Raw genomic sequence first — 25,200 nt, 5'->3', positions numbered from 1 at the left:
CCTAAATCATTCTTTTGATTTAAGCAGTTCTTTCTATCCTGGAGTTTGTAAAAATTTGAAACAATAAGAAAATGCAATGCAGTTGATGGATACAGTAATTTAACAGTTATGTAGGATAACTGAGGGAGACACAGTGTGGTCTAGTGGAAAGAGTTTGTGCCTCAAACAGAAGGCTTGGGTTTTAACTCGACTCTTTCTGCTGACTTCTGCTTGGCTCTGGGAAAATCACTTCACCTCTCTGAGCTTCAATTTCCTCATCTTTAGAATTGGACAAAAGAAACCTGCTCTCCAATCTGAGTATCTTGTAGCGATCTCAATATTTAGCATATAGTAAATGCATAATAAAAACAGCCAACTGGATCCTTTAATAATAATAATAATGATAATAATGATATTTGCTAAGCACTTACTATGTTCCAGGCCCTGTACTAAGGGCTTGGGAGGACATAAGCAAATTAGTTTGGAAACAATCCCTGTCCCATGTGGGGCTCACAGTCTCAATCCCCATTTTACAGATGAGGTAACTGAGGCACAAAGAAGTGAAGTGACTTGCTTAAGGTCACACAGAGGATAATTGGCGGATCTGGGATTAGAACTCATGACCTTCAGGCTCCCAGGCCCTTGCTTTTTCTGGTATGACATGGGGATCATTTTATTAGTCGGAAACGAGATACCCAGCTGGAGAGGGTGCTCCCATAGCCAACCAATGCATTTCTAATTAGGTTTAGAAAGCTGCATGATCTCCATGAAGTGTACTGAATGAAAACTAGAAAATAGTTTGCTGTAAAAACCCTCATTTGCTATCATGGACTGAGAAAATTTTGATGAAAACCCCCAAATTTCTGGAAATGGGCTTTTCCCAATTGGGGAAAATTTACACACACTGTCTCAGTTATAAGGCTCTGATAAACAGAAGCCGAGGCAGGCAAGGTTCTTTCTACGGGAGGCCTAGCTACTTTATGCTTGAAAGAATCTATGACAACCCCCAGGTAGTGCAGGTGTGACACTGTGAAGGGTCACGAGCCTGCTGGTGGGAGCCAATTACCCTAAATGTAATTTTACATAAATTGAGACCGGCTCATTTAGCCGCCATCTGTAAATGGGGAGTAGTATTGATTGAACACAAAAGGTCACACCGTTGGACATTTATTATGAAATGCCAATTTCTTTCTCTAAGCTATGGCAAATAGTCACCTAGACAGTTCGGGCACAGGGTGTCCAGGGCCTCCGAACTTTGCTGAATTATACCTTCTATAGAGAAGGCATAGCTTCTTAGAGAAGCAGCGTGGCTCAATGGAAAGAGCCCGGGCTTGGGAGTCAGAAGTCATGGGTTTGTTTGACTGTGGGCAAGTCACTTAGTTTCTCTGTGCCTCAGTTACCTCATCTGTAAAATGGGGATTAAGATTGTGAGCCTCACGTGGGACAACCTGATGACCCTGTATCTACCCCAGCGCTTAGAACAATGCTCTGCACATAGTAAGCACTTAACAAATACCAACATTATTATTATTATTCTACCTGGAAATCCACCTCACCTTACAGGTGGGCTACTTATTAGGATGAAAAAGTGCCCTAGTAAGTTGGAAAAAAGCACAACTTTTTTTCCTCTGTGTATTATCTCTCTGTCTTTCTTCTTCCCACCCTGTAACAATAATAGCTCACCCAGAGTAAGCGTAACTGTACACCCTGAGAGTTCCTATATATCAATCAGTATCACTAGCAAAATGTACATATATATATATACAGAGAGTGACTGAGCTATATGAAGCTACTGCTATTTTCGGCTTCCATATGTCTTCTGTGTTCTGTGAGGAAAGAGTCTTCCCTTGGCTGGCTTTACACTCATCCCCATCGCACTTCAGGGGGGGGGGGTCCCCTAATCTGAAAGGCATGGGGTTTGGTAACCATCTGTTCTGTGTTCCCCTGCACACCGCCTTCAAACCTTTGAAACTTCCACTAGCCTCGGGCCTGTTAGCACTGAAGGCACAGCATTCCATTGGTACTGCAGGAGGCGATACAGCATGTAATCACCCAGGACTGTGATACTGAAATGCGGAAACACCAAGGACGAGAGAAGATGCGGACGGGCGAGCGAGCAGGGAGGACAGGTACTTAAAGACTTGGGAGAGAACATTAGAAGTACGCACCTGCAAGGAGCTTGAAACTAATGGGGAGGCAGACACAAAATAATTTACACATAGCAAGAAAAAGAGACTGGAAAGACAGATAAGTGGATAAATAAGAGCTTGACTGCTAGAGGATGTAGACTGATTTGGACCAAAGTGGTGGTTGTGAAGGTATAATCTGCACTTCGAAGTGGGGTCTTGCTCCATGCCGTAACGTTGGCCGGGCTTTTCCAATTTCTGAGAATGTGAATCAGGTCTTCGTCCTCCCTTTCGAATCCCAAATTGTGCCAGGAAAAGGCCTGGGGTTGAGTTCCCGCCTAGCACTCTCTTCCTTCATTTGGCCATCGCTGCCCAAGATCAGGCGGCTAATGTGCATATCAAGAACTCTTCCTTGAGGTACAAAAGAGGCCTTTGGCACTGGCTGGGGCAAATGGACTTTTCTTCCCGTCATCATAATTTTCACGTAATAATTCCATTTCTGGCCATGTTCAGTAAATTTAATTAGTGTTGAAAAGTGGCTTGTTTTGCAAGATGATCAGTTTTTAACCTGGGTAAATGGCTTTCTCTGTGACTAATAAATTAAACGCATTATATCTTTTTCATGCAGCGTGGTTACCCTCATAAATACTGCAAGCAGTTAGCTGGAAGTTTCACTTGATTACCTTTTCCATTACAGTTTTTTATAATCCTAGTAGGAGTGGGGAATTCATTCCATTTTAATAACATGGAGAAAATGATGACGAGGGACTTGTTTAATTAGGGAACGACATCCTGTCTGTATTTTTCGTCTCGCAAGCTGGAGGAAGGACCTTCCGGGTCTCGCCCCCTCGCCGGCCAGCACCTTGTACGTTTCTGGATCCCTCTGTGAGGGTTCTGAGCTCCGGCCCCAGCAGGATGGGCTGCCCTGAAGAGCTGGGAGGGGCTTACTAGATGATTTTCTCAGAGAAACAATTAAGGAGAAGATAGTTACGGCCACACTGCTTGCCTTTGAAAGAGAATCAAGGCTGTAGATAGGGCTGTGGGGAGAAAAGCTAGAGGAAACGTGCTCAGTCCGGGAGGCCTGCTCCCTCCTGTTTGGATGAGAGACAGCCAGGTGCAATTACTCTCCTCCCCTTCAAAGCCTTATTGAAGGCACCTCTCCTTCAAGAGGCCTTCCCTGATGAAGCCCTCCTTTTCCCTTCTGCCACTCCCTTCTGCATCCCCCTGACTTGCTCCCTTTGTTCATATCCCCTCCCAGTCCCACAGCACTTTTGTACATTCTGCGATCTATTTATATTAACGTCTGTTTCCCGCTGTAGACTGTAAGCTCGCTGTGGGCAGAGAATGTGTCTGTTTATTGTTATATTGTACTCTCCCAAGCACTTAGTACAGTGCTCTACGCACCGTAAGTGCTCAGTAAATAAAAGTGAAAGTTCTCCCACCTGACCGGCCAGGTGAGGAGACATACCTTGACTTGATAGGCCTCATCTGTTATTGTCCTCTCCCAAGTGCTTAGTACAGTGCTAAGTGTTTAATAAATATAGATGAATGACTGACTTGTGGCGTCATGGGCCTCTTGATCCACCATTTTGAGAAAGTGTTTGAGTCCTGGCGAACCCAGAGTTTTTCTGAGGAGACCCCTGCCTGCCCCTTGAAACTTAATCTGGAACCTTTCATTCCCTTTCAGGCTCCTGGGAACTCAGGCCCCACCTGTAGAATTTGAGGGTGGAAGCCGTGGGTTGTGAGGCTAGGCACTTTATCGACTGTATTTATTGAGCATTTCCTGTGTGTCGAACACTGTAAAAACCACTCGGTTGAGAACAGTCGAGTAGATTTGGTAGACACTAATGTGAACTGAAAGGTTTCTGATGCCTTATGTGCCCTGGATGAGGAACTGGCCAACTGGAAACCAGACAAATGGATAACCTACTAGTCATATTTGGACAATAATTACAATTGAGAAGCAGTGCTTGACCTAGTAGAAAGATCCCAGGACTAGGTGCCTTCTGGTGACCTTGGGAAAACCAATTCTCTGTGCCTCTCTAAGCATTTAGTTCAATGCTCTGCACACGGTAAGCACTCAATGCCTTTCATTGATTCATTATCTCAGTTTTCTCATCTGTAAAACCTCCCTCTCCTTTAGACTCTGAACCTTGTGAGGGGCAGGGACTCAACAGATATGATTATCTTTTATCTATCCTAGCGTTTGGCAACAGTAAGTGCTTACAAATACCACAATCACTATTACCACTATCACTATTCTCAGGTGTAGAATAAGCTGTTTGACAGATAAAGGGAAAGAGGAAGCAGCGTGGCCTAGTGGAAAGAGCAAGGGGTTGGAAGTTTAGAGGACCTGAGTTCTAATCCCAGCTCTGCCACTAACCTGCTGTGTGACCTCGAGCAAGTCACTTGACTTCTCTGTGCCTCATTTTCCTCTAGTGTGAAATTGGGATTTGATACCTGTTTCCCCTCCTACTTAGACTGTGAGCCCCTTGTGAGACAGGGACTCTGTCCAACTTGATTAACTTGTAACTACCCTACTGTTTGATGCAGAGTATGCACTTAACACACACCATTTGGTTTTTTTTTAAAAAGGAAGTATTCCAGAAGTATTTTAAAGATCATGATCTTTTATCTTTTTTTTTTTAATGTGCCAGAAATGGACTGACCAACTGATTTGGAATCGGGAATAAATAGAACAAAAATTGCAATAAGAGATGCCGTCTGGGAAATGTGGAAAATACTGATGCTTCTGTGGGGTTTTTAAATCATCAGAAAAACGGCATTCAACCTCTTTAAAATACCACCGGGATTATTGTTTTCAGGGCCTCCAGCCACATTTGTGGTGAAATACTTTGTCATCTTAATGGGTAGAAAATAGCTTGAGCAGAACTGCTAGCAAGTTCTAGAAGACAAGGAGAACTCAAGAGTTACGTCAGTAAGGTCAATATCTATGCTCATGATCTCTCTAGTATCTGGAGCCACCCAGAGTTTCCCAGACCAGCTTAAATAATTCAATTCATATTAATTTTCTAACTTGTAATTGAATTGAATGATCATGGACGATATCTAAACCACACGAGCCATTCCTCCCAGGGTCCTCAGGCAGAGAAGTGAGGCTCTTTCATCTGAACAACTCATGCTGAACCCTATTTCCTGTCTGTGCGGGGAGAAGGTTTCTCATAAATCAACATCAACAGGTTTATTGAGTTCTTACTGTGCAGAGCACTTTATCTCAGGAACACACTCTATGAGCATAGGTTAAAAAGGAGAATATTTCTTCCCCTGTAACCTTTCCCTAATCTCTTGCCTCTAATGCCTCTCTAGCTCCCCAACCTGACAAGGAGCACAGGGATGTGGTGTTGAGCCTTTTTAAACGATGGCTCCCAAAGGTTGTCTTGCTCTGACCAGGCGTGCCAGGACAGGCACTTCCTTTCAGTGATTTTTGCTAGCAGTATGGCCATCCTCCATCTCTGCCCCCCCTCTAGTGCTCCATGTCCCTCAGAGAGAAGAACCAGTCTTAATCCCCATTTTACAGGCAAGGGAACTAAGGCATAGAGAAGGGAAGTAATTTGCCCAAGACCACATAGCAGACAAGTGGCAGAGCCAGAATTAGAACCCGTGACCTTCTGACGCCCAGGCCCATGCTCTATCCGCTACGTTATGTTTCAGTCTATCATATTTATTGGGTGCTTATTGTGTGCGGAGTACTGTATTAAGCACTTCCTTCGGGAACTCAAGGGGGAGGGGGACCTGGGCTTAGGTAACAGAAGTCTTCTTTAAGTGTTGGAGTCCTTGATGAGGCAGAGGGATTTATTGAGTAGAGGTGCTTGACACATAGCCGTTCTGTTGGGATTTGATACCTGTTTCCCCTCCTACTTAGACTGTGAGCACTTAGTACAGTGCTCTGCACATAGTAAGCGCTCAATAAATACTATTGAATAAATACTATTGAATGAACATAGTAAGCTCTTAAAAATATCATAATACATTATAATAAAAGATGATTGGGGTGTGATCCTAAGAAAGCAAGATGGTTTTCCTGTTGAACATCTCCGAGACCATCACTGTCCTCTCCACTTAAACTCTGTTTGCCATGGCTAGGCTAGTGTATTAGCTTCCTCCTCAGCCTCCCTCCTTCCAGCCTCTCCCTACTTTATACCACACATTGCCAACCGAATCATCTTCTCGAACGAGCACTCCACCCAAATCTGTCCTCTCCTCAAAGCCCTCTACTGACTCCCGATGTCTCTCCGTGTCAGAAACAAACTCCTCAAAACTGGCCCTACTTTACCTTTCTGCTCTCTTCTTTCCCTACCTGCTGAATTCATTCTGCCCACATCAATGTCTACTGTACCTTACACTCAATTCTCCCACCTCTTTTCCCTGGCTTACACTTTTTCCCAGTGTGTAACTCCCTCCCTCCTCACATCAGATAGACCAGAGCTCTCCCCTCATTCAGTGCCCTAAAAGCCCACATTCTCTAAACAAGGTTTTTCCAAATGATTTCCCAGCACCCTAAGCTATACGAGCCAACTTTAGCACTTAATCTGTCAAACATAACAATAATAGTTGTAGTATTTGTTAAGTGCTTACTATGCACTGGTCACTGTACTAAGCACTGGGGTGGATACAGGCAAATCGGTTGGACACAGTCCCTGTCCTGCATGGCATTCACAGTCTTAATCCCCATTTTACAGATGAGGTAACTGAGCTACAGAGAAGTGAAGTTGACTTGTCCAAATCCACACAACAGACAAGTGGTGGAGCCAGGATCAGTAGAGTTTATTCAACAGTCCCTGTGTCAAGAGCACTGTACTAAACTCTTGGGGGAGTACAATACAGTAGAGTTGATCCTTGGCCTCATACAGCTTACCAACCTGTAGGGGGAGAAAGGCATTTAAATAGATTATAGACAAGGGGAGCAACAGGGTGGGAGGATAGGCACATAAACGCTGAGGATGGGGTTAGTATTAAATTGCTAAAGTGGTATAGACACAAGTATTTAGGCAACACAGAAGACAGGGTGAACAAGGTGGGAAAACAAGAGATGAGCTAGGGAAGGCTTCTAAGGGAGGATATGATTGTAGTAGGAGATATGATCTTGAAGATAGGAAAGATGGTGGATTGTCTGATATGAAGAGGGAGAACGTTCCATGCCGGAGAGAGGATGTGAGCTAGGGTTTGATGACAGGAGAGATGAGATTAAGTAACTTGGCTTCAGAGAAGCAAAATACGTAGGCTGGGTTGCACTGGGAAATGAGTGATGTTAAACAGGGGGAGAGCTGATTGAATGTCTTAATCATCTATTGAACACTTACTATGTGCAGAACACTGTACTAAGCACTTGGGAGAGCAAAATGTAACAGAGTTGGTGGACACGTTCCCTGGCCACAGTGAGTTTACTATCCAGAAGGGGAGACAGACACTAATATAAAACAATTATGGATATGTACATGAGTGAAGGGTGAGGGAACTGAGGGAAGGGTGAATAAAGGTAGTAAATATACGTGCAAAGATGACTCGGAAGGGAGTGGCAAAGGAAGTCAGGGAAGGCCTCTTGGAAGAGATATACCTTTGATAGGCATTGAAGTTAGGGAGAGTAATCGTCTGTCATATATGAAGAGGGAGGACATTCCAGGCCAGAGGCATGGTGTGGGAGGGAAGTCAGTTGTGAAATCGATGAGACTGAGGTAGAGTGAGTAGGTTGGCATTAGAGGGGTGAAGTGTACAGGCTGGGTTGTAGTAAGAGAGCAGCTAGGTAAGATAGGAGGGGGCCAGGTGACTTCTTTAAAACCAATGGTGAGGAGTGTCTGTTGGATAGGGTGGGGGGTGGTAAGGTGCTTCTGTCTGATGCGGAGATGGAGGCGCAACCTATGGGGTTCTTAGTGGCACGAGGAGATGTTCAAAATGACTTTTTAGAAAAATGATCCAGGAAGCAGAGTGAAGTATGGACTGGAGTGAAGAGAGACAGGAGAGGGAGAGGTCAGTGAGAAAGCTGATGCAGTAGATGAGGCAAGATATGACAAGAATTGGCATCAGTGTGGTAGCTGCCAGGCCTGAAGATAAGATGGTAGGAGTTTGGATGGAGAGGAAGGGGTGGATTCTAGGATATTATGAAGGTTGAACCAACTAGATTTGGTGGCTGATTGAATATGCAGACGGGATGAGACAAGGATCGCACCAAGATTATGGGGTTTGTAGACAGGGAAAGATGGAAAGATAGTGGTATTGCCTACAGTTATGGGAGAGACAGAGGGAGGGCAGGGTTTGGGTGGAAGATGTTATATTTTGGGCATACTAAATGTGAGGTGTCAGCAGACATTCAACTGCAGATGTCCTGAGGGCAGGCACTTATTTATTTATCAGTTCCTTAGGACTCATGAGTATACTTGAACTCAAGTGCTTATTTTGATCAAGCTAGTTGTAAATATTTGTATGTGTGTCTCTCCCATTAGAATGTGAACTCCTTTTGGGCAGAAAACATGTCACTTCTTTCATTTGTACCTCCCAAGCTTCTAGTACAGAGCACGATGATGCTTTTCTCTTCCAAGGGCTTAGTACAGTCCCCTGCACACAGTAAGCGCTGAATAAGTGCTATTGATTGATTGATGAGGTGGATAGTAGCCTCCTCTGCCCCTAGTGTGTAATCTGGAGAGATAGCTGCCCCCAGGGTTTCTCTGCATTGTTCTAAGGTCTTTGGGAAAAGAGGAGTTAACAAGCAGCATTTTTAGAATTATAATACTTTCAATAGCCTCCGGTGTTTTCAAATTTATTCCGTTCTCTATTACCCAGACAGAACCGCCATAATAGCATAAGTCAAAGCTTTGAGATGCTATAAATATTGTTCAAGAACAATTTTCCCACTCAAACACGACTTCCTTTATTCTCCAAATGTCTTGGGGACACCTCAGTTTCAGGTGACCTTGACAGAGAGGTGATGCAGAGGTGACAGTATTTGCATTGGAATAGATATTTTGTAGTGACATTCAGAACAATTAGTAAAGCAGATAAAGGATAGCCAGATAGCCCTCTTAGGAACTGTACTTTTTTTTTTTTTACAGAGCTCAGAGATACTTTGACCTTCTAGTTTATTATGATTCAAGGAAAAGTCAATATTTTTTGTCTGCCAAGGTTGGAGGAATTTTAATGAGTTATCGAGTCAAGTAGCTAATCCTCCAATAACTGATTCTTTTCCTTTCAAATTTAAAATGATAAAAACAAAGGCTTAGCCAAGAACAAGAAAAACAGGGTTCATTTGCATACTATAACCTTTCACTTGTGTATTTTAACTCCTTGGAGGAATGAGGCCAGAAGCCCTGGTTTGTTCCTCGCAAATAGTTTGAATTTCTGAAGTATTACAGAGACGTTGGGAATGGCAGCATCAGATGATTTAATTAAAATTTGCCCCCGGATTGCTATAGTAATGAAATCTACATTTGAGCGTTAATTATTTCTCTCTCAACCTCCTTTTGCAACTCTCAACTACATACTTACCGTAATTAACAACGCACAGTAATCTTCCAATTTTGCAAAACTCCCATAATTGAGTGTAATGCTAGTTATTGCTCTTTACTCGGTCGCTTAGTTAGCGATAGCCTTTCTGGAATAAATTGTCACGTAAGTTGCATTATCATCTTCATGGGGAGCCTCACTCTCCTGAATGCTCACTGCTACTGTCTTAAGGAGTTGCTCGCTACATCTCACCTGCTAGAAATGAAATAAGGCAACATTGCAAGATAAGGAGGGGAGAAAGTGGCAGATGTTTCTTTCCTGCAGCCAAGGTGGATCGTTCATCGGGTATGGCTCCCGAGGGAAGGAATTGTTTGCACTTCTGATGTGCCTCATTAGTTTCCCAGATCCTTAGGTGAAAAAAGAGCACTTCTCAAAGTATAGGGGTGAAGGGAAGAAATGAAACTTTTGGGAACTTCCTTTAAATAGATGAACACACTTTTATCACTTGTGGTTTTTTTAGCCAAATTGGCCCAAGGGAAGAAGGGCTGACATTTTTAAAATGGGAGATGTCGACCCCTTTCATAAGAGAGTGCTGTGCTTTTTTTTGCCTGGAATTCCCTTCTCCTTCAAAAGGGGCAGACCACTGCTCTCCCCATCTTCAAAGCCTTTATAATATTGCAGCTCCTCCAGGAGGCCTCCTTTGATTAGTCTCTCACCTCCCCACCCTCCTTCCCTGCCTGCTGCATTTTCAGGATTTCCATGTCGCCTGAGCACTTAGATACTCAGCCACTTCCCCCTGGCCCCGTAGCCCTGAGAGATATATGTTTTGCCCTAACTGTAATCTGGGTCTCTTTTCCCTGCAAGATTGCAAGGTCCTTGACAGAGATAATGTCTACTAACTGTCCCAAGCACTTAGTGCAGAGTTTTGACCAGAATAAATGCTCAATCAATCAGTGGCATTTATTGAGCACTTTATGCAGAGCACTGTACCAAGTGTTTGGGAGAGTGTAATACAGTAGAGTCAGTCAGCATGATTCCTGTCCTCAAGGAGATTAATTGTAGCCTGCCTAAACTTCCCTTAACTGACTGTCATTTTCATTCTCTCCCACTAGGAAGGGGGGGGTGCTCTGATATTTTGTCGACCAACTCTACTATATTGTCCCCTCGCAAGCTCTTACTACAGTGCTCTGAGAAAGGTCAGCAAATACCATGGATTGATTGTTTAAGTCCCTAAGAACTCAAAGTACTCTGAAAAGTTAGGCATCTTCAGTTAGTCATCAGATAGCAGTTTGGGTCACATCAATCAATTTATCGAGTGCTTATGGGGTGCAGAGCACTTGGGAGAGTACAGTGTAACAGGGTTGGTAGACATGTTCCCCAGCCCACAAGAAGCTTACAGTCTAGAGCGTGAATGTAGAGTCTAGAGGTCACTTCTGCAGAATGCATTGCCAATCTATCAATCAGTACTTCTTAAGCACTTATCGGGCTCAGAGCAATGTGCTAAGCACTTGGGAGAGTACAGGACAACAGAGTTGGTAGACACATTCCCTCCCATAAGGAGCTTACAGTCTAAAGGGGAGACAGATATTAAAATAAATTACAAATATGTACATAAGTGCTGTTGGGCTGAGGGGGTGAATATCAAGTACTCAAAAGGTACAGGTTCTAGTGCATAAGCAATGTGGAAGACAGAGTGAGTAGGGGAAATGAGGACTTAGCGAAGGAAGGCTTTGAATATGGGGAGAGTAGCGGTCTGGCACGTATGAAGGGGGAGTGAGAATGTAGGGGATGGGTAGAGATAGATGAGATCGAGGCATGGTGAGTAGACTGGCATTAGAGGAGCGAAGTGTGTGGACTGCACTGTAATAAGAGATCAGTGAAGCAAGGCAGGAGAGGGAGAACTAATTTTTTAAGGTTTTTTTTAAGCCCTTACTATGTGCCAGGTACTCTACTAAATGCTGGGGTAGATACAAGCTAATTAGGTTGGACACATTTCATGTCCCACATGGGGCTTATAGTCAATCCCCATTTTACACATGAGGAAACTGAGACACGGAGAAAATAAGAGTCTTGCCGAAGGTCCCACAACAGACAAGTGGCAGAGCTGGGATTAGAACCCAGGTCCTTCTGACTCCCAAGCCCAGGTTCTATCCCACTAGGCCATGCCATAGACTGCCTGCTGTCTTTGCTGAAGTTACTAGTTCCCACCATGGGGTGTTCTGGGGAAAACACCCTCCCCCCCAGAATATTCTTCTTCCAGGCTTAAGTTAATCTGATCTCCAAGCACAACATACAGGTAGGGGGTTTGGGACTTTGAGGTTTGGATTTGGTGTTTTTCAAATCACAGGGGTATCTGACCATATTCCTACCAAGCAAAGATTTGAGAGTAGGGTGGAATTTCCACCCAGCCAAATTCTGACGCAGGGTGGATGAAACGTTCAGAAGTTAGGGAGTGCCTGGTGGGATAATGTCATCAGTGGTGAAGGTTTCTGACCACAGAACCTGAAGGGTGTCCTATGTGATGGACAGGCCCCATAGAAATTCTGAACCTTAACATGGGTGGTGAAGATCACAGTGCTAACCAAGACTTCTGCCGTGGAAACCAGCCCAATGGCAAGAGCACGGGCCTGGGAGTCAGAGGATCTGGGTTCTAACCCTGAATCTGCCACTTGCCTCCACTGTGACCCCAGGCAAGTCACTTAACCTCTTGGTGCCTCAGTTTCCTCATCTGTAAAATGCTAATCTGAATTGTCTCTGAAATCAAAAGAATTTCACATCCAAGTCCCCTGGAATTCAATCACTCAACAAGATCCCAGCCGTATTTTAGTTGATCTGTGGCAGCTCCGGTGTGCCCTTTAGCAGCAGATTGCAAAAAGTGGTCATTAACCATGAAACTTTTCTGTGCTTTTTTCAGTTCCCTACGGCCAAGATGGACTTCATGCCTCTTGTGAGAAGAAATATTGTAGCCGCGGGAGTAAATGTGCCGTAAATAAGGTGACTCAGCAGCCCGAGTGCAGATGCCTGGATGATTGCAAGCCCAGTTACATGCCTGTGTGTGGATCTGATGGCAAATTTTATGAAAATCATTGTGAACTCCATCGGGCCTCCTGTTTGCAGAGGAAGAAAATCTACATTATCCACAGCAAGGACTGCTTTTTCCGAGGTAGGAGATAATTTTCTAGGTCCTTATTGGGTCAATGAAGTATTGATGTTTTGACAGACTTTCTAAATATGATTTTGACCAAGAGTTCGGCACGCTCCATTCCCTTTCTAGGGCCGTTGACAGAGAGGAAGGGCTTATTCACAGAAGAACATGATCTGAAGAAGTTAATACAGTGGTTGGTTCAGAGTTTAAACTCAGAAATGTCCTCTAATCCAAAACGTGATCTGACAGTCGGATAGGTATGTGTTTTGGAATGGCCATGGCAATATCTGGAGTGAGTCCTCGAAATCTAAAATAGAATAAGTTTGCCTTCATCTGGGAGTGGAAAGGGGAATCCAGGGATTATTTGTAGAAAAGAGTCATGAGTTTGAATTTAGAGAAAGAAAGCTCACTGCCCCAGTTCCACAGCCTACCAAATCAATTTGGCGAGGATTCTGGTCATACTGAAATTTGGGGAACATAATGACCATCTGTAAACTCAAAGACGGAAGGCCCCTTCACCTCAAGATAACTGCTGTGAGATCAGTCCATCAGCATTCTTGTTGGTGTGTTCCAAATGACCCATTATTTCCAAGACTCAGAATTCCCCACTCTGTTGGACACCCATCCAAATTGCAACTCTAGCTCACAGCCACAGGTTTGTTTCTTCAGTGAGGAAGCAATAGAGAGTTGAGCATTTTGGAACACAGCTGAAAGGCTTTGCGTAGGTGGATTCAGAGGTGGAATTAACCCATGTGTGTGCTCAGATCCATGCAAAAGCAAACTATGTAAGCCAGCTATTGATCTGAACTCCAGAGAGGGGAAATCCTGTATTTTCTGGATTTCTGAGTTACCAGTTTGAATACTTGTTAGCCTAAACAGTTAACGATTCCATTTTCAGCTGATGTGTTAGTAACATGACCCATGACAGTTCTTTTCTGTCTAACAATGTGCCTTTCTGAAAAATGTGTCTTTGTGTGTTGGAAGTCTAGGTATTGCAGTTTCCCTTTTGTCCATAAATGAGAGCAATCTTGGATGTTTTCATAATTGTGCTTATCAGAGTAGCACTTAGGTAATTCAGGGAAAATAACATACAATGAAGAAATAGGGAGAAAAGAAGGGAAAATGTATAACGTGAAGACTAGTGACATGAAAAAGCAAATGGCTACTCTACAAGAACCGAGAGTAGTGATACGGCGGAGATACTCAAGGTTTACTGGTCATGTTTAATGTCAGAGACTATTTCATTCAGCAGGCCTTAGTATCCAAAAAAGCCCATCACAATACTACAAAGAGCTCTCTTTTTACTTCAGGGACTGGGTCCTACTTAGCCACCGCTATCAGTTATTCGAGCAACTTTTCTCATTTCGGGTGGAAAGACAAATACAAGCAATACGGGAGAGACGAAGGGTGAAGTGGAAGGGTTTGCTAGGGAGAGAAAGAGATAAAAGAGTTGGTTGCATGTAAGTCCAAGAGTTTTGCTTCCTGTGCCCTGAACTTAGGTGGTTCAGAAAGGCCAAGTGATATTACACAATCCATCTCTCCTTTTTGGCTCTTCCCTTATGTCACTGAACTCACCTGTTCCTGTTCATCATTTTCTGCCACACAATAATAGATGTTTGTATATGTGGATGGTTTTAGTTGTTAATGATATTTAACTCCAAATCTGGGCCTGGAGAGGGACGCAATGGGAAGGGTGGAATGAAAGGGGGAAGGGAACTGGGCTAATGGGGTAGAGTGGGGCCCTGGGGGCCATGCTACTGCCCTTACTTACCTCCCTGACTTTATCAGCGTTTGTGTGCGTATATATATATATGTATATAATCAATCAATCAATCCATCCATCAATCAGTGGTATTTACTGGGTATTTACTGTGTGCAGAGGACTATATTAAGCAATTGGAAAAGTCACATAGTGGAAAGAGCACGGACCAGGGAATCAGAAGGTCATGGGTTCTTATCCCCGGCTCTGCCACATGTCTGCTGTGTGACCTTGGGCAAGTCACTTTACTTCTCTGGTGCCTCATCTGTAAAATGGGGATTAAGACTGTGAGCCTGATTTGCTTGTATCCACCCAGTGTTTAGTACAGTGCAGGACACAGAGTAAGCGCTTAACAAATACCACAATTATTATTATTATATCTCTGGGTATGTGTATGTTTGTACATGTGTATGCATATATTTTTGTGTGTATACACACACACACACACATATAAATATAGTTGTCCTTCATATTCAAAGACACCACTGATGGTGAAAGTCACCAGTGAGTGCATGAGTGGTTGAAAAGGTCAATGTGGAATCCACAGTTTCAGCCAGATTAGGCATGAGGTAAGATCTTCCCTTGTGTTACGGTACTTCATGACTGTAGTACCTGGCAACTTTTCCTCCTTCGCTTCACTGTGTTTCTTTTCATACCGAGCTTTTGCTCCGAGAAAGCTACCCTCCACTTGCTAGCAATGGGCCATGCTCATGTATTTTCACTCCCAGGAATGTGCCTGGGCAGGGGCTAGAGGAAGGTTAGAGAGTAGTGTAGTCAGGTCAGCAGCATAGGGTAACTTCTTAATTTGGCAAATCTGTATATCCTAGACTCCGTTTTCTATGGGACTTGGGACAGTCATACTGGCCACCCCTCCTACGTTTCTCAACACCTACACAATACGCCTTTTTGTGTGATGACTGCATCATGTTTGTTAATGATGGAATAGGTGAACATTCTCATTCCTTTTTCCTCTCCCATTCACCTTTTCTTCCGTGACTTATGTCCTCTCTTCGTCTGTTCTCCTTGAATCGGCTGCAGACGCCCCCTTGGATTTAAGGACATCCCTTCTTACCCGCGAGCCACCTCAAGGATCTTTAGGCCCTTTTTCTATTCTTTGTTCTGACGTGTTAAACAACCAATATTGCCTCCTTTCTCCCTCCCAGCTCTTCCAACTTTCTAGATTGTTTTCCCATGATTTCCCCCAACAAGTCTTCTCCTTTTCCATCAGATTCTTTTCCAAGCCCATTTATTGTCTCTCCCCTGCTAGACTATAAGTTTGATCCTGTGTGCTTATCCTATTGTTCCCTCCCAAGTGTTTAGTAGGTGCTCTGCATAGAGTAGGGCTCAGCAAATGCTCTGTATTACTTGATTTTGTATAAACCCCAGGAGCCCCCGCTCTACCTCCATCCCCAGAGGTCCTAGTAGTATGCATTCCAAGTTAGAGATATCCCAGCCTCCCTTCAGCTCCTACCCACCCCACGCAGCCGCTCCCCACATCCCAGATGCATCGCTTTGAGAGACCAAGGCTGGGGACCACCTAAAGGAAACAAGCCCTTTGTAAGAGCGGGAGATGACTAACATCTAGCCTTTGAAAACGAGATCTGATTTCTGGAATATTGTTTTCATGTCTTCCCTAAGAAAATACTGACACCTGCCAGTATTGATCTGTGAGGAGGCCCTGCACTTCTTTCCTTAACATGTTCTTGTAAAATCCTCGATGTCAGTCTCTGGTGATGATTTTATCCTAGGAACTGGTGCTTTTCTTAAAGGCATCACCTCATCCAGCTCAGTTGCAAGGCAAATGGCCTCTGAGCTTGTGCCTATTCAACTAAGATGTCCAATTCATAGGTAGTGTTTCAAGAGGGATGTGGGGCCAACAAGATGGGGTGTGATAAGTGGTAGCATAATAAGCAGGGAAGGGGTCAACTATGCATGTGGCTCCTTTTTAGTTATGCAATCCTGACTCTCATTGTGGGCAGAAATTGTCTGTTGTCATAGTGTACTCCCCCAAGCACTTACGGTGCTTTGTACTCAGTAAGCATTCAGTAAAAGCGATTGAAGGAATGAATGAATGAATGAATAAATGACTCCACTGCTTGTCTGCTCTGTCACAGGGCAAGTCCCTTAACTTCCCTGTGCCTCAGTCACCTCATCTGTAAAGTAGGTATTAAATTCTCCTGCCTCTGACTTAGACTTTGAGCCCCATGAGAGATGGGGACTCTGTCCAACCAGGTGATCTCATCCACCCCAGAGCTTAGTACAGTGCCTGGCACATAGTAAACATTTAACCCAATATGATTATTAGTAATAATAATAATGGTTATTTGTTAAGCACTTACTATGTGCCAAGCACTCTTCTAAATGCTGGGGTAGATACAAGGTAATCGGGATAACCCACGTGAGGCTTACAGTCTTAATCTTCATTTTACTGATGAGGTAACTGAAGCGCAGAGAAGTTAAGTGGCTTGCCTAAAGTCACACAGTAGACAAGTGGCGGGGCTGGGATTAGAACCCACAACCTCTGACTCTCGAGCCCGTGCTCTTTCCACTGAGCCACGTTGCTTAAAAAATGAAAATGCTCGTGCCGCAAAGTCCATATGATACCTTTGGGGAAACGGGGACTACTACATTTGTCCCATCGTCCCTCCTTTAAGCCGCAGTGGTCGGGATGTGGGATGCAGTAGTGTGGTGTAGTGGTTAGAGCCCGGACCTGGGAGTCAGAGGACCTGGGTTCTAGTCCTGGCCCCACCACTTTGCGGCTGCATGACCTGGGGCAAGTCACTTCACTTCTCTGTGCTTCAGTTAACCTCATCTGTAAAATGGGGATAAAAGAGCTTTTCTCGGTCAGTCATTTGATTTATTGAGCTCTTATTGTGTGCACAGCACTGTAATAATAATGTTGGTATTTGTTAAGCGCTTACTATGTGCCGAGCACTGTTCTAAGCGCTGAGGTGGACACAGGGGAATCAGGATGTCCCACGTGGGGCTCACAGTCTTAATCCCCATTTTACAGATGAGGTAACTGAGGCCCAGAGAAGTGAAGTGACTTGCCCACAGTCACACAGCTGACAAGTGGCAGAGCTGGGATTCGAACTCATGACCTCTGACGCCAAAGCCCGTGCTCTTTCCACTGAGCCACGCTGCTTCTCTTGGGAGAGTACAGTATAACAATATAACAGACCCTGCCCAAAATGAGCTTTCAGTCTAGATGGGGAGATAGACATTAATATAAAAAAAATTACAGATATGTACACAAGCACTCTGGGGACTGGGAGGGAGGATGAATAAAGGGAGCAAATTCAAGGAGGTGCAGAGGGCAGGCCTTTTGGAGGAGATGTGCCTTACTGAAGGAGGGGACAGTAATTGTTGAATTTGAGGAGGGAGGGCATTCCAGGCCAGAGGCAGGATTTGGATGAGAGGTCGGCGGTGAGATAGACGAGATCACGGTACAGTGAAAAGGTTGGCATTAGAGGAGCGAAGTGTGCGGGCTGGGTGTTAGTAGAAGAGTAGCAGGGTGAAGTAGGAGAGGGCAAGATGATTGAGTGCTTTGAAGCCGATGAGAGAAGCAGCATGGCATAGTGGATAGAGCACGGGCCTGGGAGTCAGAAGGTCATGAATTCTAATTCTTACTCCGCCACTTGTCTGCTGTGTGACCTTGGACAAGTCACTTCACTTCTCCGTGCCTCCGTCACCTCATCTGTAAAATGAGGATTGAGACTGGAAGCCCAATGTGAGATGGAGACTGTGTCCACCCTGATGTGCTTGTATCTAGCCCAGTGCTTAGAACAGTGCCTGTCACATAATAAGGACTTAACAAATACCATAATTATTAATTATTATTAATAAGGAGTTTCCGTTTGATGCAGAGATGGATGGGCAACCAATGAGGGTTCTCCCTTCCTCTTAGACCGTGAACCTTATGTGGGACAGGGACTGTGTCCAAATACTTAGACTATACTTCAGTATTTAGTAGAGTGCTTGGCACATAGTAAGCGCTTAATGAATGCCACAGTAATAACGATTATTGTCATTACCTTTATTTCTCAGGGAGTCACTTCTGGGGTCATATGGGTAAAAATAATAGTAAAAATAAAACCGCCTCCTGTTTCCTCTGCACAGGTGACAGTTGGATATTTAGTTCTTGCTCCAGCATCCCGATCTGCGAATTTTTTATTTGAAAATTGTATCTGAGAGGGTTTCATTTAAGAGGATGATGGCCAGCGGAAACCTAATAGCAGTTTCAGTTCATGTAAATGAAGGTTTGGAAATCATGTAGCTCACTTTCTCTGTTCCTGTCAGACTTTAGAAGGAGAAATGATTACTTATTCTCAGATTTTAATAGAAAAATCTCAATATTTCCTTAAGGCCTGATAGGGGCAGAAGTGCAAGAGCTGTGAAACAAAAAGCAAGCAAGAGCTAGATGTGTTTTCAACCAACTCAAACCTTGTAGAGCTTTAATACTCTTAGATGGAAAAATTACCTTTGCTCTTTCTAGGAAATCAAAATTTAAAAGGAGAACGTAAAGACGTGGAAATCTTCCTTGAAGAATTTTTAAATATGGCCACCTAGTTAAGATGGAAAAGCATCTTTTGGTTAAAATTGCCAAAATCTCATAATAATGATGGCATTTGTTAAGCGCTTACTATGTGCCAAGCACCGTTCTAAGCGCTGGGGGAAATGCAAGGTAATCAAGTTGTCCCACGTGGGGCTCAAATTCTTAATCCCCATTTTACAGATGAGGTAACTGAGGCCCAGAGAAGTTAAGTGACTTGCCCAAAGTCACACAGCTGACAAGTGCCGGAGCCGGGATTAGAACCCCCGACCTCTGACTCCCAAATCCGTGCTCTTTCTACTGAGCCACGCTTACGAAAGTGTGAAGACATTAAACGCCACTGAATCCATCCCCCCTTTTTAAAAAATAATTGAGCAAGTTCCTGAACCCCAAACCAAAGCACACATACCATCCCTCACTAAAATCAATAGGGAACAAACCTGGGAATAGATCCCCAAAATAGGTAATCCATCCATTATGTTTTCCTATGAGTCCAACTGTAGCTCCCAACTGAAATCCACATTTCCATGGCAATTGATGCAATGTTTCTCCCATTTGATTGTAAGACTGGGTTAGTTATGGATTGTATTAAGTCCATTCTAGGTGCCCAGGCCTGGACTAAGCACTGAGGTAGATGATGGAATCTTCTTGAAAATAAAGGATGAGTCCTGATCCTAAAACAGAGACTTAAGGACTGATAATCTGTGTGAAGGACTTGATGATCATGTGAGTGATCTGTGTGCTTAGTACAGTGCTCTGCACACAGTAAGGGCAAAATAAATACCCCTCATTGATGGATTACAGTGTCACTCACACTCTTTTTGCCAGGTGTGCTCCTGCTATGGGAGTGGGTGCAGGGGGTGAGTAGGCAGTCAGGGATGCACCACACTGCAATGTGCAAGCAAGAATTGGAACTACAAGACCCATTTCCAGCCAAATGACAACGTGGTGCAGTAATGCCATGGAGCAGTAGGCTGTTGCCAGTTCTGTCTTAATTCCCCTTCCCCTCCATCACTATCCTGTCTCCCTTCCACCTTTTCTTCTCCCCACTTATTTATCCTCCCTCTTTGTCCTCCTTCCCCTTCAGCACCACCCCAGCCCCTACCTAAAATGCCCTGAATTCTGGTCACTTCATTTTTAAGTGGTTGCTTACTATCCAGAAGGGACTTGCCTGATAAATGAGTTCCATGAAGCAACTGGAAATGGAGGCTGGAAGTTTCAGCAGGAGTCACCATGTGGGGAGGGGGCAAGATGCTTCATGTGACATCACCATCATTATGTCGGGCAGTTAGAATACCTTCATGATGTCATACGCACCTGAGGCTACCAAGTGTATGTGTTTTTCTGGAGTGAACCCACACCTCCCCATTGTGCTTCAGAGGGACTAGGGACAGAGACAAAAAGTCTCTGAGTGAAGGCTCGGCGGCAGAAGCCAGGGTGAAAGGAGGCAGAACACCAAAATTAAAGATATCAGACATTAAGCCACCTGGACTAGGTGTCCTACCTAGTCGGGACAGCTGAAAGACCAGCAGGAAATAAGCCATCCAGTATAAGTCTAGACAAATAGCCTCCCTGCTTACAGACATCTTTAAATATAAATATACACAAACATGAAGGTATTGGACCAAATTGGCTATAAAACCTTAATTTTCAAAGTCCGACTGAGAATATTCATCTCTGTCGCTCCCTTGAAGATTTAAAAGCTGTGGACTTCAAACCTCACAGTGCAGGATATATATAAAGGTCAGCATTTTAGATGAAATCTCCAGCCTTCCAGTTTTCCCCCTGAAGGATCCATGGTCATAAGATGGAATGTGAGCGCCAAACAGAATGTCATAACCTCTGTGAAATTTAACATGTAGGAAGCAGAGGTGAGTGGCCTAAGCTAAAAAAAAAATGTGTACTATGGTCAGTGTATATTGTGGATATTGTGAGGGATGGTGATGTAGAAAGGAGATGCTAACTTTTTTTGAGGAGATACCTTTTTTACCCCATTTTTCTCGGGCTTATGAAAACGACAAAATGAAAGCCACATTATCACTAGCTTTATTTTAATAATGAAAGGTAAAAAGAAAGAGCCGTGGTGCAATTCAGACAGTTTATTTTTCTTCCAATTTGAAATGCAAGAGTGCTTTTAAATAATGAAAAGCTACAATCCTGTTGCCAGATGGCGAATCAAATTGGTCTCCATGCCCAAGAGAGGCATATCTCATTGCTTCTCTGGATCTAGTTTTCTTATTATCATTGATAAAACCATTCAGAGATCTTGGAATAACTCTATACTTTCTCACCATCCCACTTATTTCCTCCCAGCCAATGAAAGTGATTTAAATACCTGCCAAAAGGTGTTGGGAGCTGCTGTCCTCTTGTTCAGTATTCTAAAACTTGAAGAAATTCTTCCAAATAAGAGGACTCTTGTGGGCCAGGAGTCGTGTCAAATCTTTGCTGGGTGACCATGCAAATAGTGCATTGAGAAACGGCATGGCCTAGTGGAAAGACTCCAGACCTGAGAGTCAGAAGGACCTAGGTTCTAATCCCACCTCTGCCACTTGTCTGCTTTGTAACCTTGGGCAAGTCATTTCACTTCTCTGTGTAGTAAAAGTATCTATTAAGCGCTCACTGTGCGCAGAGCACTGTATTCATCGCTGGAAGAAAATACACTGGTGACAATTAAATCCAGTCTCTATCTCTCAGAGGGCTCACATTCTAAAAGCTTGGGAGGAGAAGGCGTTGGAGACAGACAAACGAGGAGTGAGGAAACATTAAAACACAACACAAACAAATAGACAGAAGAGTCTCAGAGTCTTGGCTATGATGGAGGAGTCCAAGAGCATGTGGGAAGATACTGGGAACGGAGACCCTCGTTGATGGGAGGGAGGGCGGTGGTTACGACAGTGCTTTTCTTGATGGGGTTGGAAGGGGCTGAGCTCATGGGAGTAACTTTTCTTCGTTTCTTCACCTTTCAACAAGAGAGGCAGAAAGGGTAACAAACATTTTGACCCAGGGATGTGGTATATTTGGAAGCAATCAGTTCCATAGATACATCCTTAATGTGGAGGTCCTGGGAAATGTGTGAGTCAGCGTGGCTCAGTGGAAAGAGTACGGGCTTGGGAGTCAGAGGTCATGGGTTCGAATGCCGGATCTGCCACTTGGCTGTGTGACTGTGGGCAAGTCACTTCACTTCTCTGTGCCTCAGTTACCTCATCTGTAAAATGGGGATTAAGACTGCGAGCCCCACGTGGGACAACCTGATTCCCCTGTATCTACCCCAGTGCTTAGAACAGTGCTCTGCACATAGTAAGCGCTTAACAAGTACCAACGTTATTATTATTATATTTTAGTACAGTGCCTGGCACATAGTAAGTGCTTAACAAATACCATAATTATCATTATCATCAAGTCTTCCTTCAAACTCAATGCATCTCTGCCTTTTAACATTGCTAATAAATTATTGATTTCAGGAATATCCTCCTTGAATGAACTATCAGTGGTATTTATTGATTGTGGTTTGCAGAGCGAGCGATTGAGAGAGCACAATACAGCAGAGTTGTTGACAGTTATTATGCTCATAAAAACACATTAGTGCTTCGAAGACTGTCCATTCTCCTCACATCTCTGCTTAAAAAAATTAAGTGATGGGAGTTTCTTATCCTGTCATTGTGTCTATTATAAATGACAAAACACTCCTTTCCTGAGATATGAATCTAATCAAGGTACTAAGACCATGGTACTTGAGGGGAAATATGTCATTTCCAGCCATTTAACTCTTGTGCCACAATTGTGGATCATGGGAGATTGAGACACGCCGGTCTAAATAGGGGTAGAAGAATATTTACTCATTAGGGTGATCCTGGTGAACACTAAAAGGCTCGGTTCTAGGTCTCCTATTCTCTATTTACACCCGCTCGTTTGTGGCTCAGTGGAAAGAGCCCGGGCTTGGGAGTCAGAGGTCATGGGTTTGAATCCTGGCTCTGCCACTTGTCAGCTGTGTGACTGTGGGCAAGTCACTTCACTTCTCTGTGCCTCAGTTCCCTCATCTGTAAAATGGAGATTAAGACTGTGAGCCCCACGTGGGACAACCTGATTCCCCTGTATTTACCCCAGCGCTTAGAACAGTGCTCTGCACATAGTCAGTGCTCAACAAATACCAACATCATTATTATTATTGGAGAATTCATGTAGTAAATACTGTACTGTACTGTAAAAATTCAAATACTGTATGAATTCATACAGTAAATGAATTCATTTACTCCCACTGCTTCAACTACCATCTCTATGTTGTTGATTCCCAATTTTACATCTCTAGGCCTGCCTTTCTCTGCAGTCTTACATTTCCTCCTGCCTTCAGGACATATCTAGCTGGATGTCCTGCCGACATCTCAAACTTAACATGACCAAAACAGAACTCCTTATCTTCCCACCCAAACCTCGTCTTCCGCATCTATTTCCCCTCATTCATTCATTCATTCATTCATTCAATAGTATTTATTGAGCGCTTACTATGTGCAGAGCACTGTACTAAGCGCTTGGGATGAACAAGTCGGCAACAGATAGAGACAGTCCCTGCCGTTTGACGGGCTTACAGTCTAATCGGGGGAGACGGACAGACAAGAACAATGGCGCTAAACAGCGTCAAGGGGAAGAACATCTCGTAAAAACAATGGCAACTAAATAGAATCAAGGCGATGTACAATTCATTAACAAAATAAATAGGGTAACGAAAATATATACAGTTGAGCCTCACTGAAGACACCACCGCTATCCTCCCTATCTCAAGAAGGCTTGACATTGCCCTCTACTCATCTGTCTTCTTCAACCCACATATTCAGTCTGTCACCAAATCCTGTCAATTCTTTCTTCACAACATTGCTAAAATCCACCCTTTCCTTTTCATCCAAACTGCTACTATGCTTGTCAGAACCAGGAGAGAACAGTGGTAGTGAAGGTGAGATTAGATAATGTTTACACAACGAGGGTGGTCAATGCCCGGTTACTTAATCCCTTACTCATTCATTTTTCCTTTCTCTTCTCTTTTCAAATTGTTTTGTATGTACCTCTCCTAGTAGACCATAAACTCCTTGTTGGCTAGGATGAGTTGAGGCAGTATAGCTTAGTGGATACAGCATGGGCCTAGGAGACATAAGGACTGGATCCTAATCCTGGCTTCACCAAATGTCCGCTGTGTGACCTGGAGCAAGTCACTTACCTTCTCTGGGCCTCAGTTACCTCATCTGCAAAATGGGGATTAGGAATGTGAGGCCTATGTGGAACAGCGACTGTGACCAACCTGATTAACTAGTTTCTACCCCATTGTTTAGAACAGTGCTTGGCACAATGTAGGCACTTAAATACCATAATAATGACAATAATAATAATAATGATTATAAGTATTAATTATTATTTATCTCTAATTGTCTCCCAAATATTTAATATAGCGTTCTGCATGCAGCGGATCCTTCATTAATAGTCTTGATTGATCCACTTCCAGAGATTTTCCAGGACTTAGCTTCTGAGAATTGTGCTTCCTGGAGTTGTGGGGAGAGCTCCATTTCACTCATTCATCAGCACATCTAGTAAAAAGAGTATGGACCGAGGAGTCAGAGGGTCCTGGGTTCTAATTCCAGCTTTGCCAATTGCCTGCTGTGTGTGACCTATGGCACATCAGTTAACTTTTCGGTCTCTGTGTTTCCTCATCTTGAAAGGGGGTTGAATACCTGTTTTCCCTCCCCTTTAGACTATGAGCCCCATATGGGACAGGAGATGTGTCTTACCTGATTATCTAATTCAGTCATATTTATTGAGCCCTTACTGTGTGCAGAGCACTGTACAAAGCACCTGGAATGTACAATTTAACTATCCCAGCCTTTAGAACAGTGCTTGGCACATAGTAAACCCTCAACAAATATTACAATTAACTTAGTTAACACCATCTCTGTGCAGAGCACTGTCCTGGGTACCTAGATAAGCACAATCAAAAAAGAGGGACAATTTCTGCCCTTGAGTCTCCTTGTGGGCAGGCAGTGTATCTCATTCTTCCAGTCTTCCTTAAGAAGCACTTAAAACAGTGTCGCTCATTCAGCTCTTGCTCAATAAATACCATTTCTACCATTACTTTCTAAAATATAATAAGCGAATGCAAGGAGTGAAGTCAAAGATTGATGGCAAACTTCCCTTTGGGAAGCAG

The 25,200-nt window shown here is 43.8% G+C and overlaps 1 protein-coding gene across 2 annotated transcripts in view; it reads left to right on the top strand.

Moving 5' to 3' along the window:
- Positions 1 to 25,200, top strand: part of FSTL4 (follistatin like 4) — a 661,388-nt gene that overhangs the window by 258,954 nt on the left and 377,234 nt on the right. For both annotated transcript variants that reach the window (XM_029050943.1, XM_029050942.1), the window contains exon 4: positions 12,475 to 12,723. In XM_029050943.1, the coding sequence (XP_028906776.1) occupies positions 12,475 to 12,723 (249 nt within the window). The remainder of the gene's footprint in view (positions 1 to 12,474; positions 12,724 to 25,200) is intronic.

Source organism: Ornithorhynchus anatinus, chromosome X1 (assembly GCF_004115215.2).
Source record: "Ornithorhynchus anatinus isolate Pmale09 chromosome X1, mOrnAna1.pri.v4, whole genome shotgun sequence".
Lineage (NCBI taxonomy): Eukaryota > Metazoa > Chordata > Mammalia > Monotremata > Ornithorhynchidae > Ornithorhynchus > Ornithorhynchus anatinus.
Note: the sequence above shows the minus strand (reverse complement) of the source record. Positions and strands in the feature narration are given on the sequence as shown.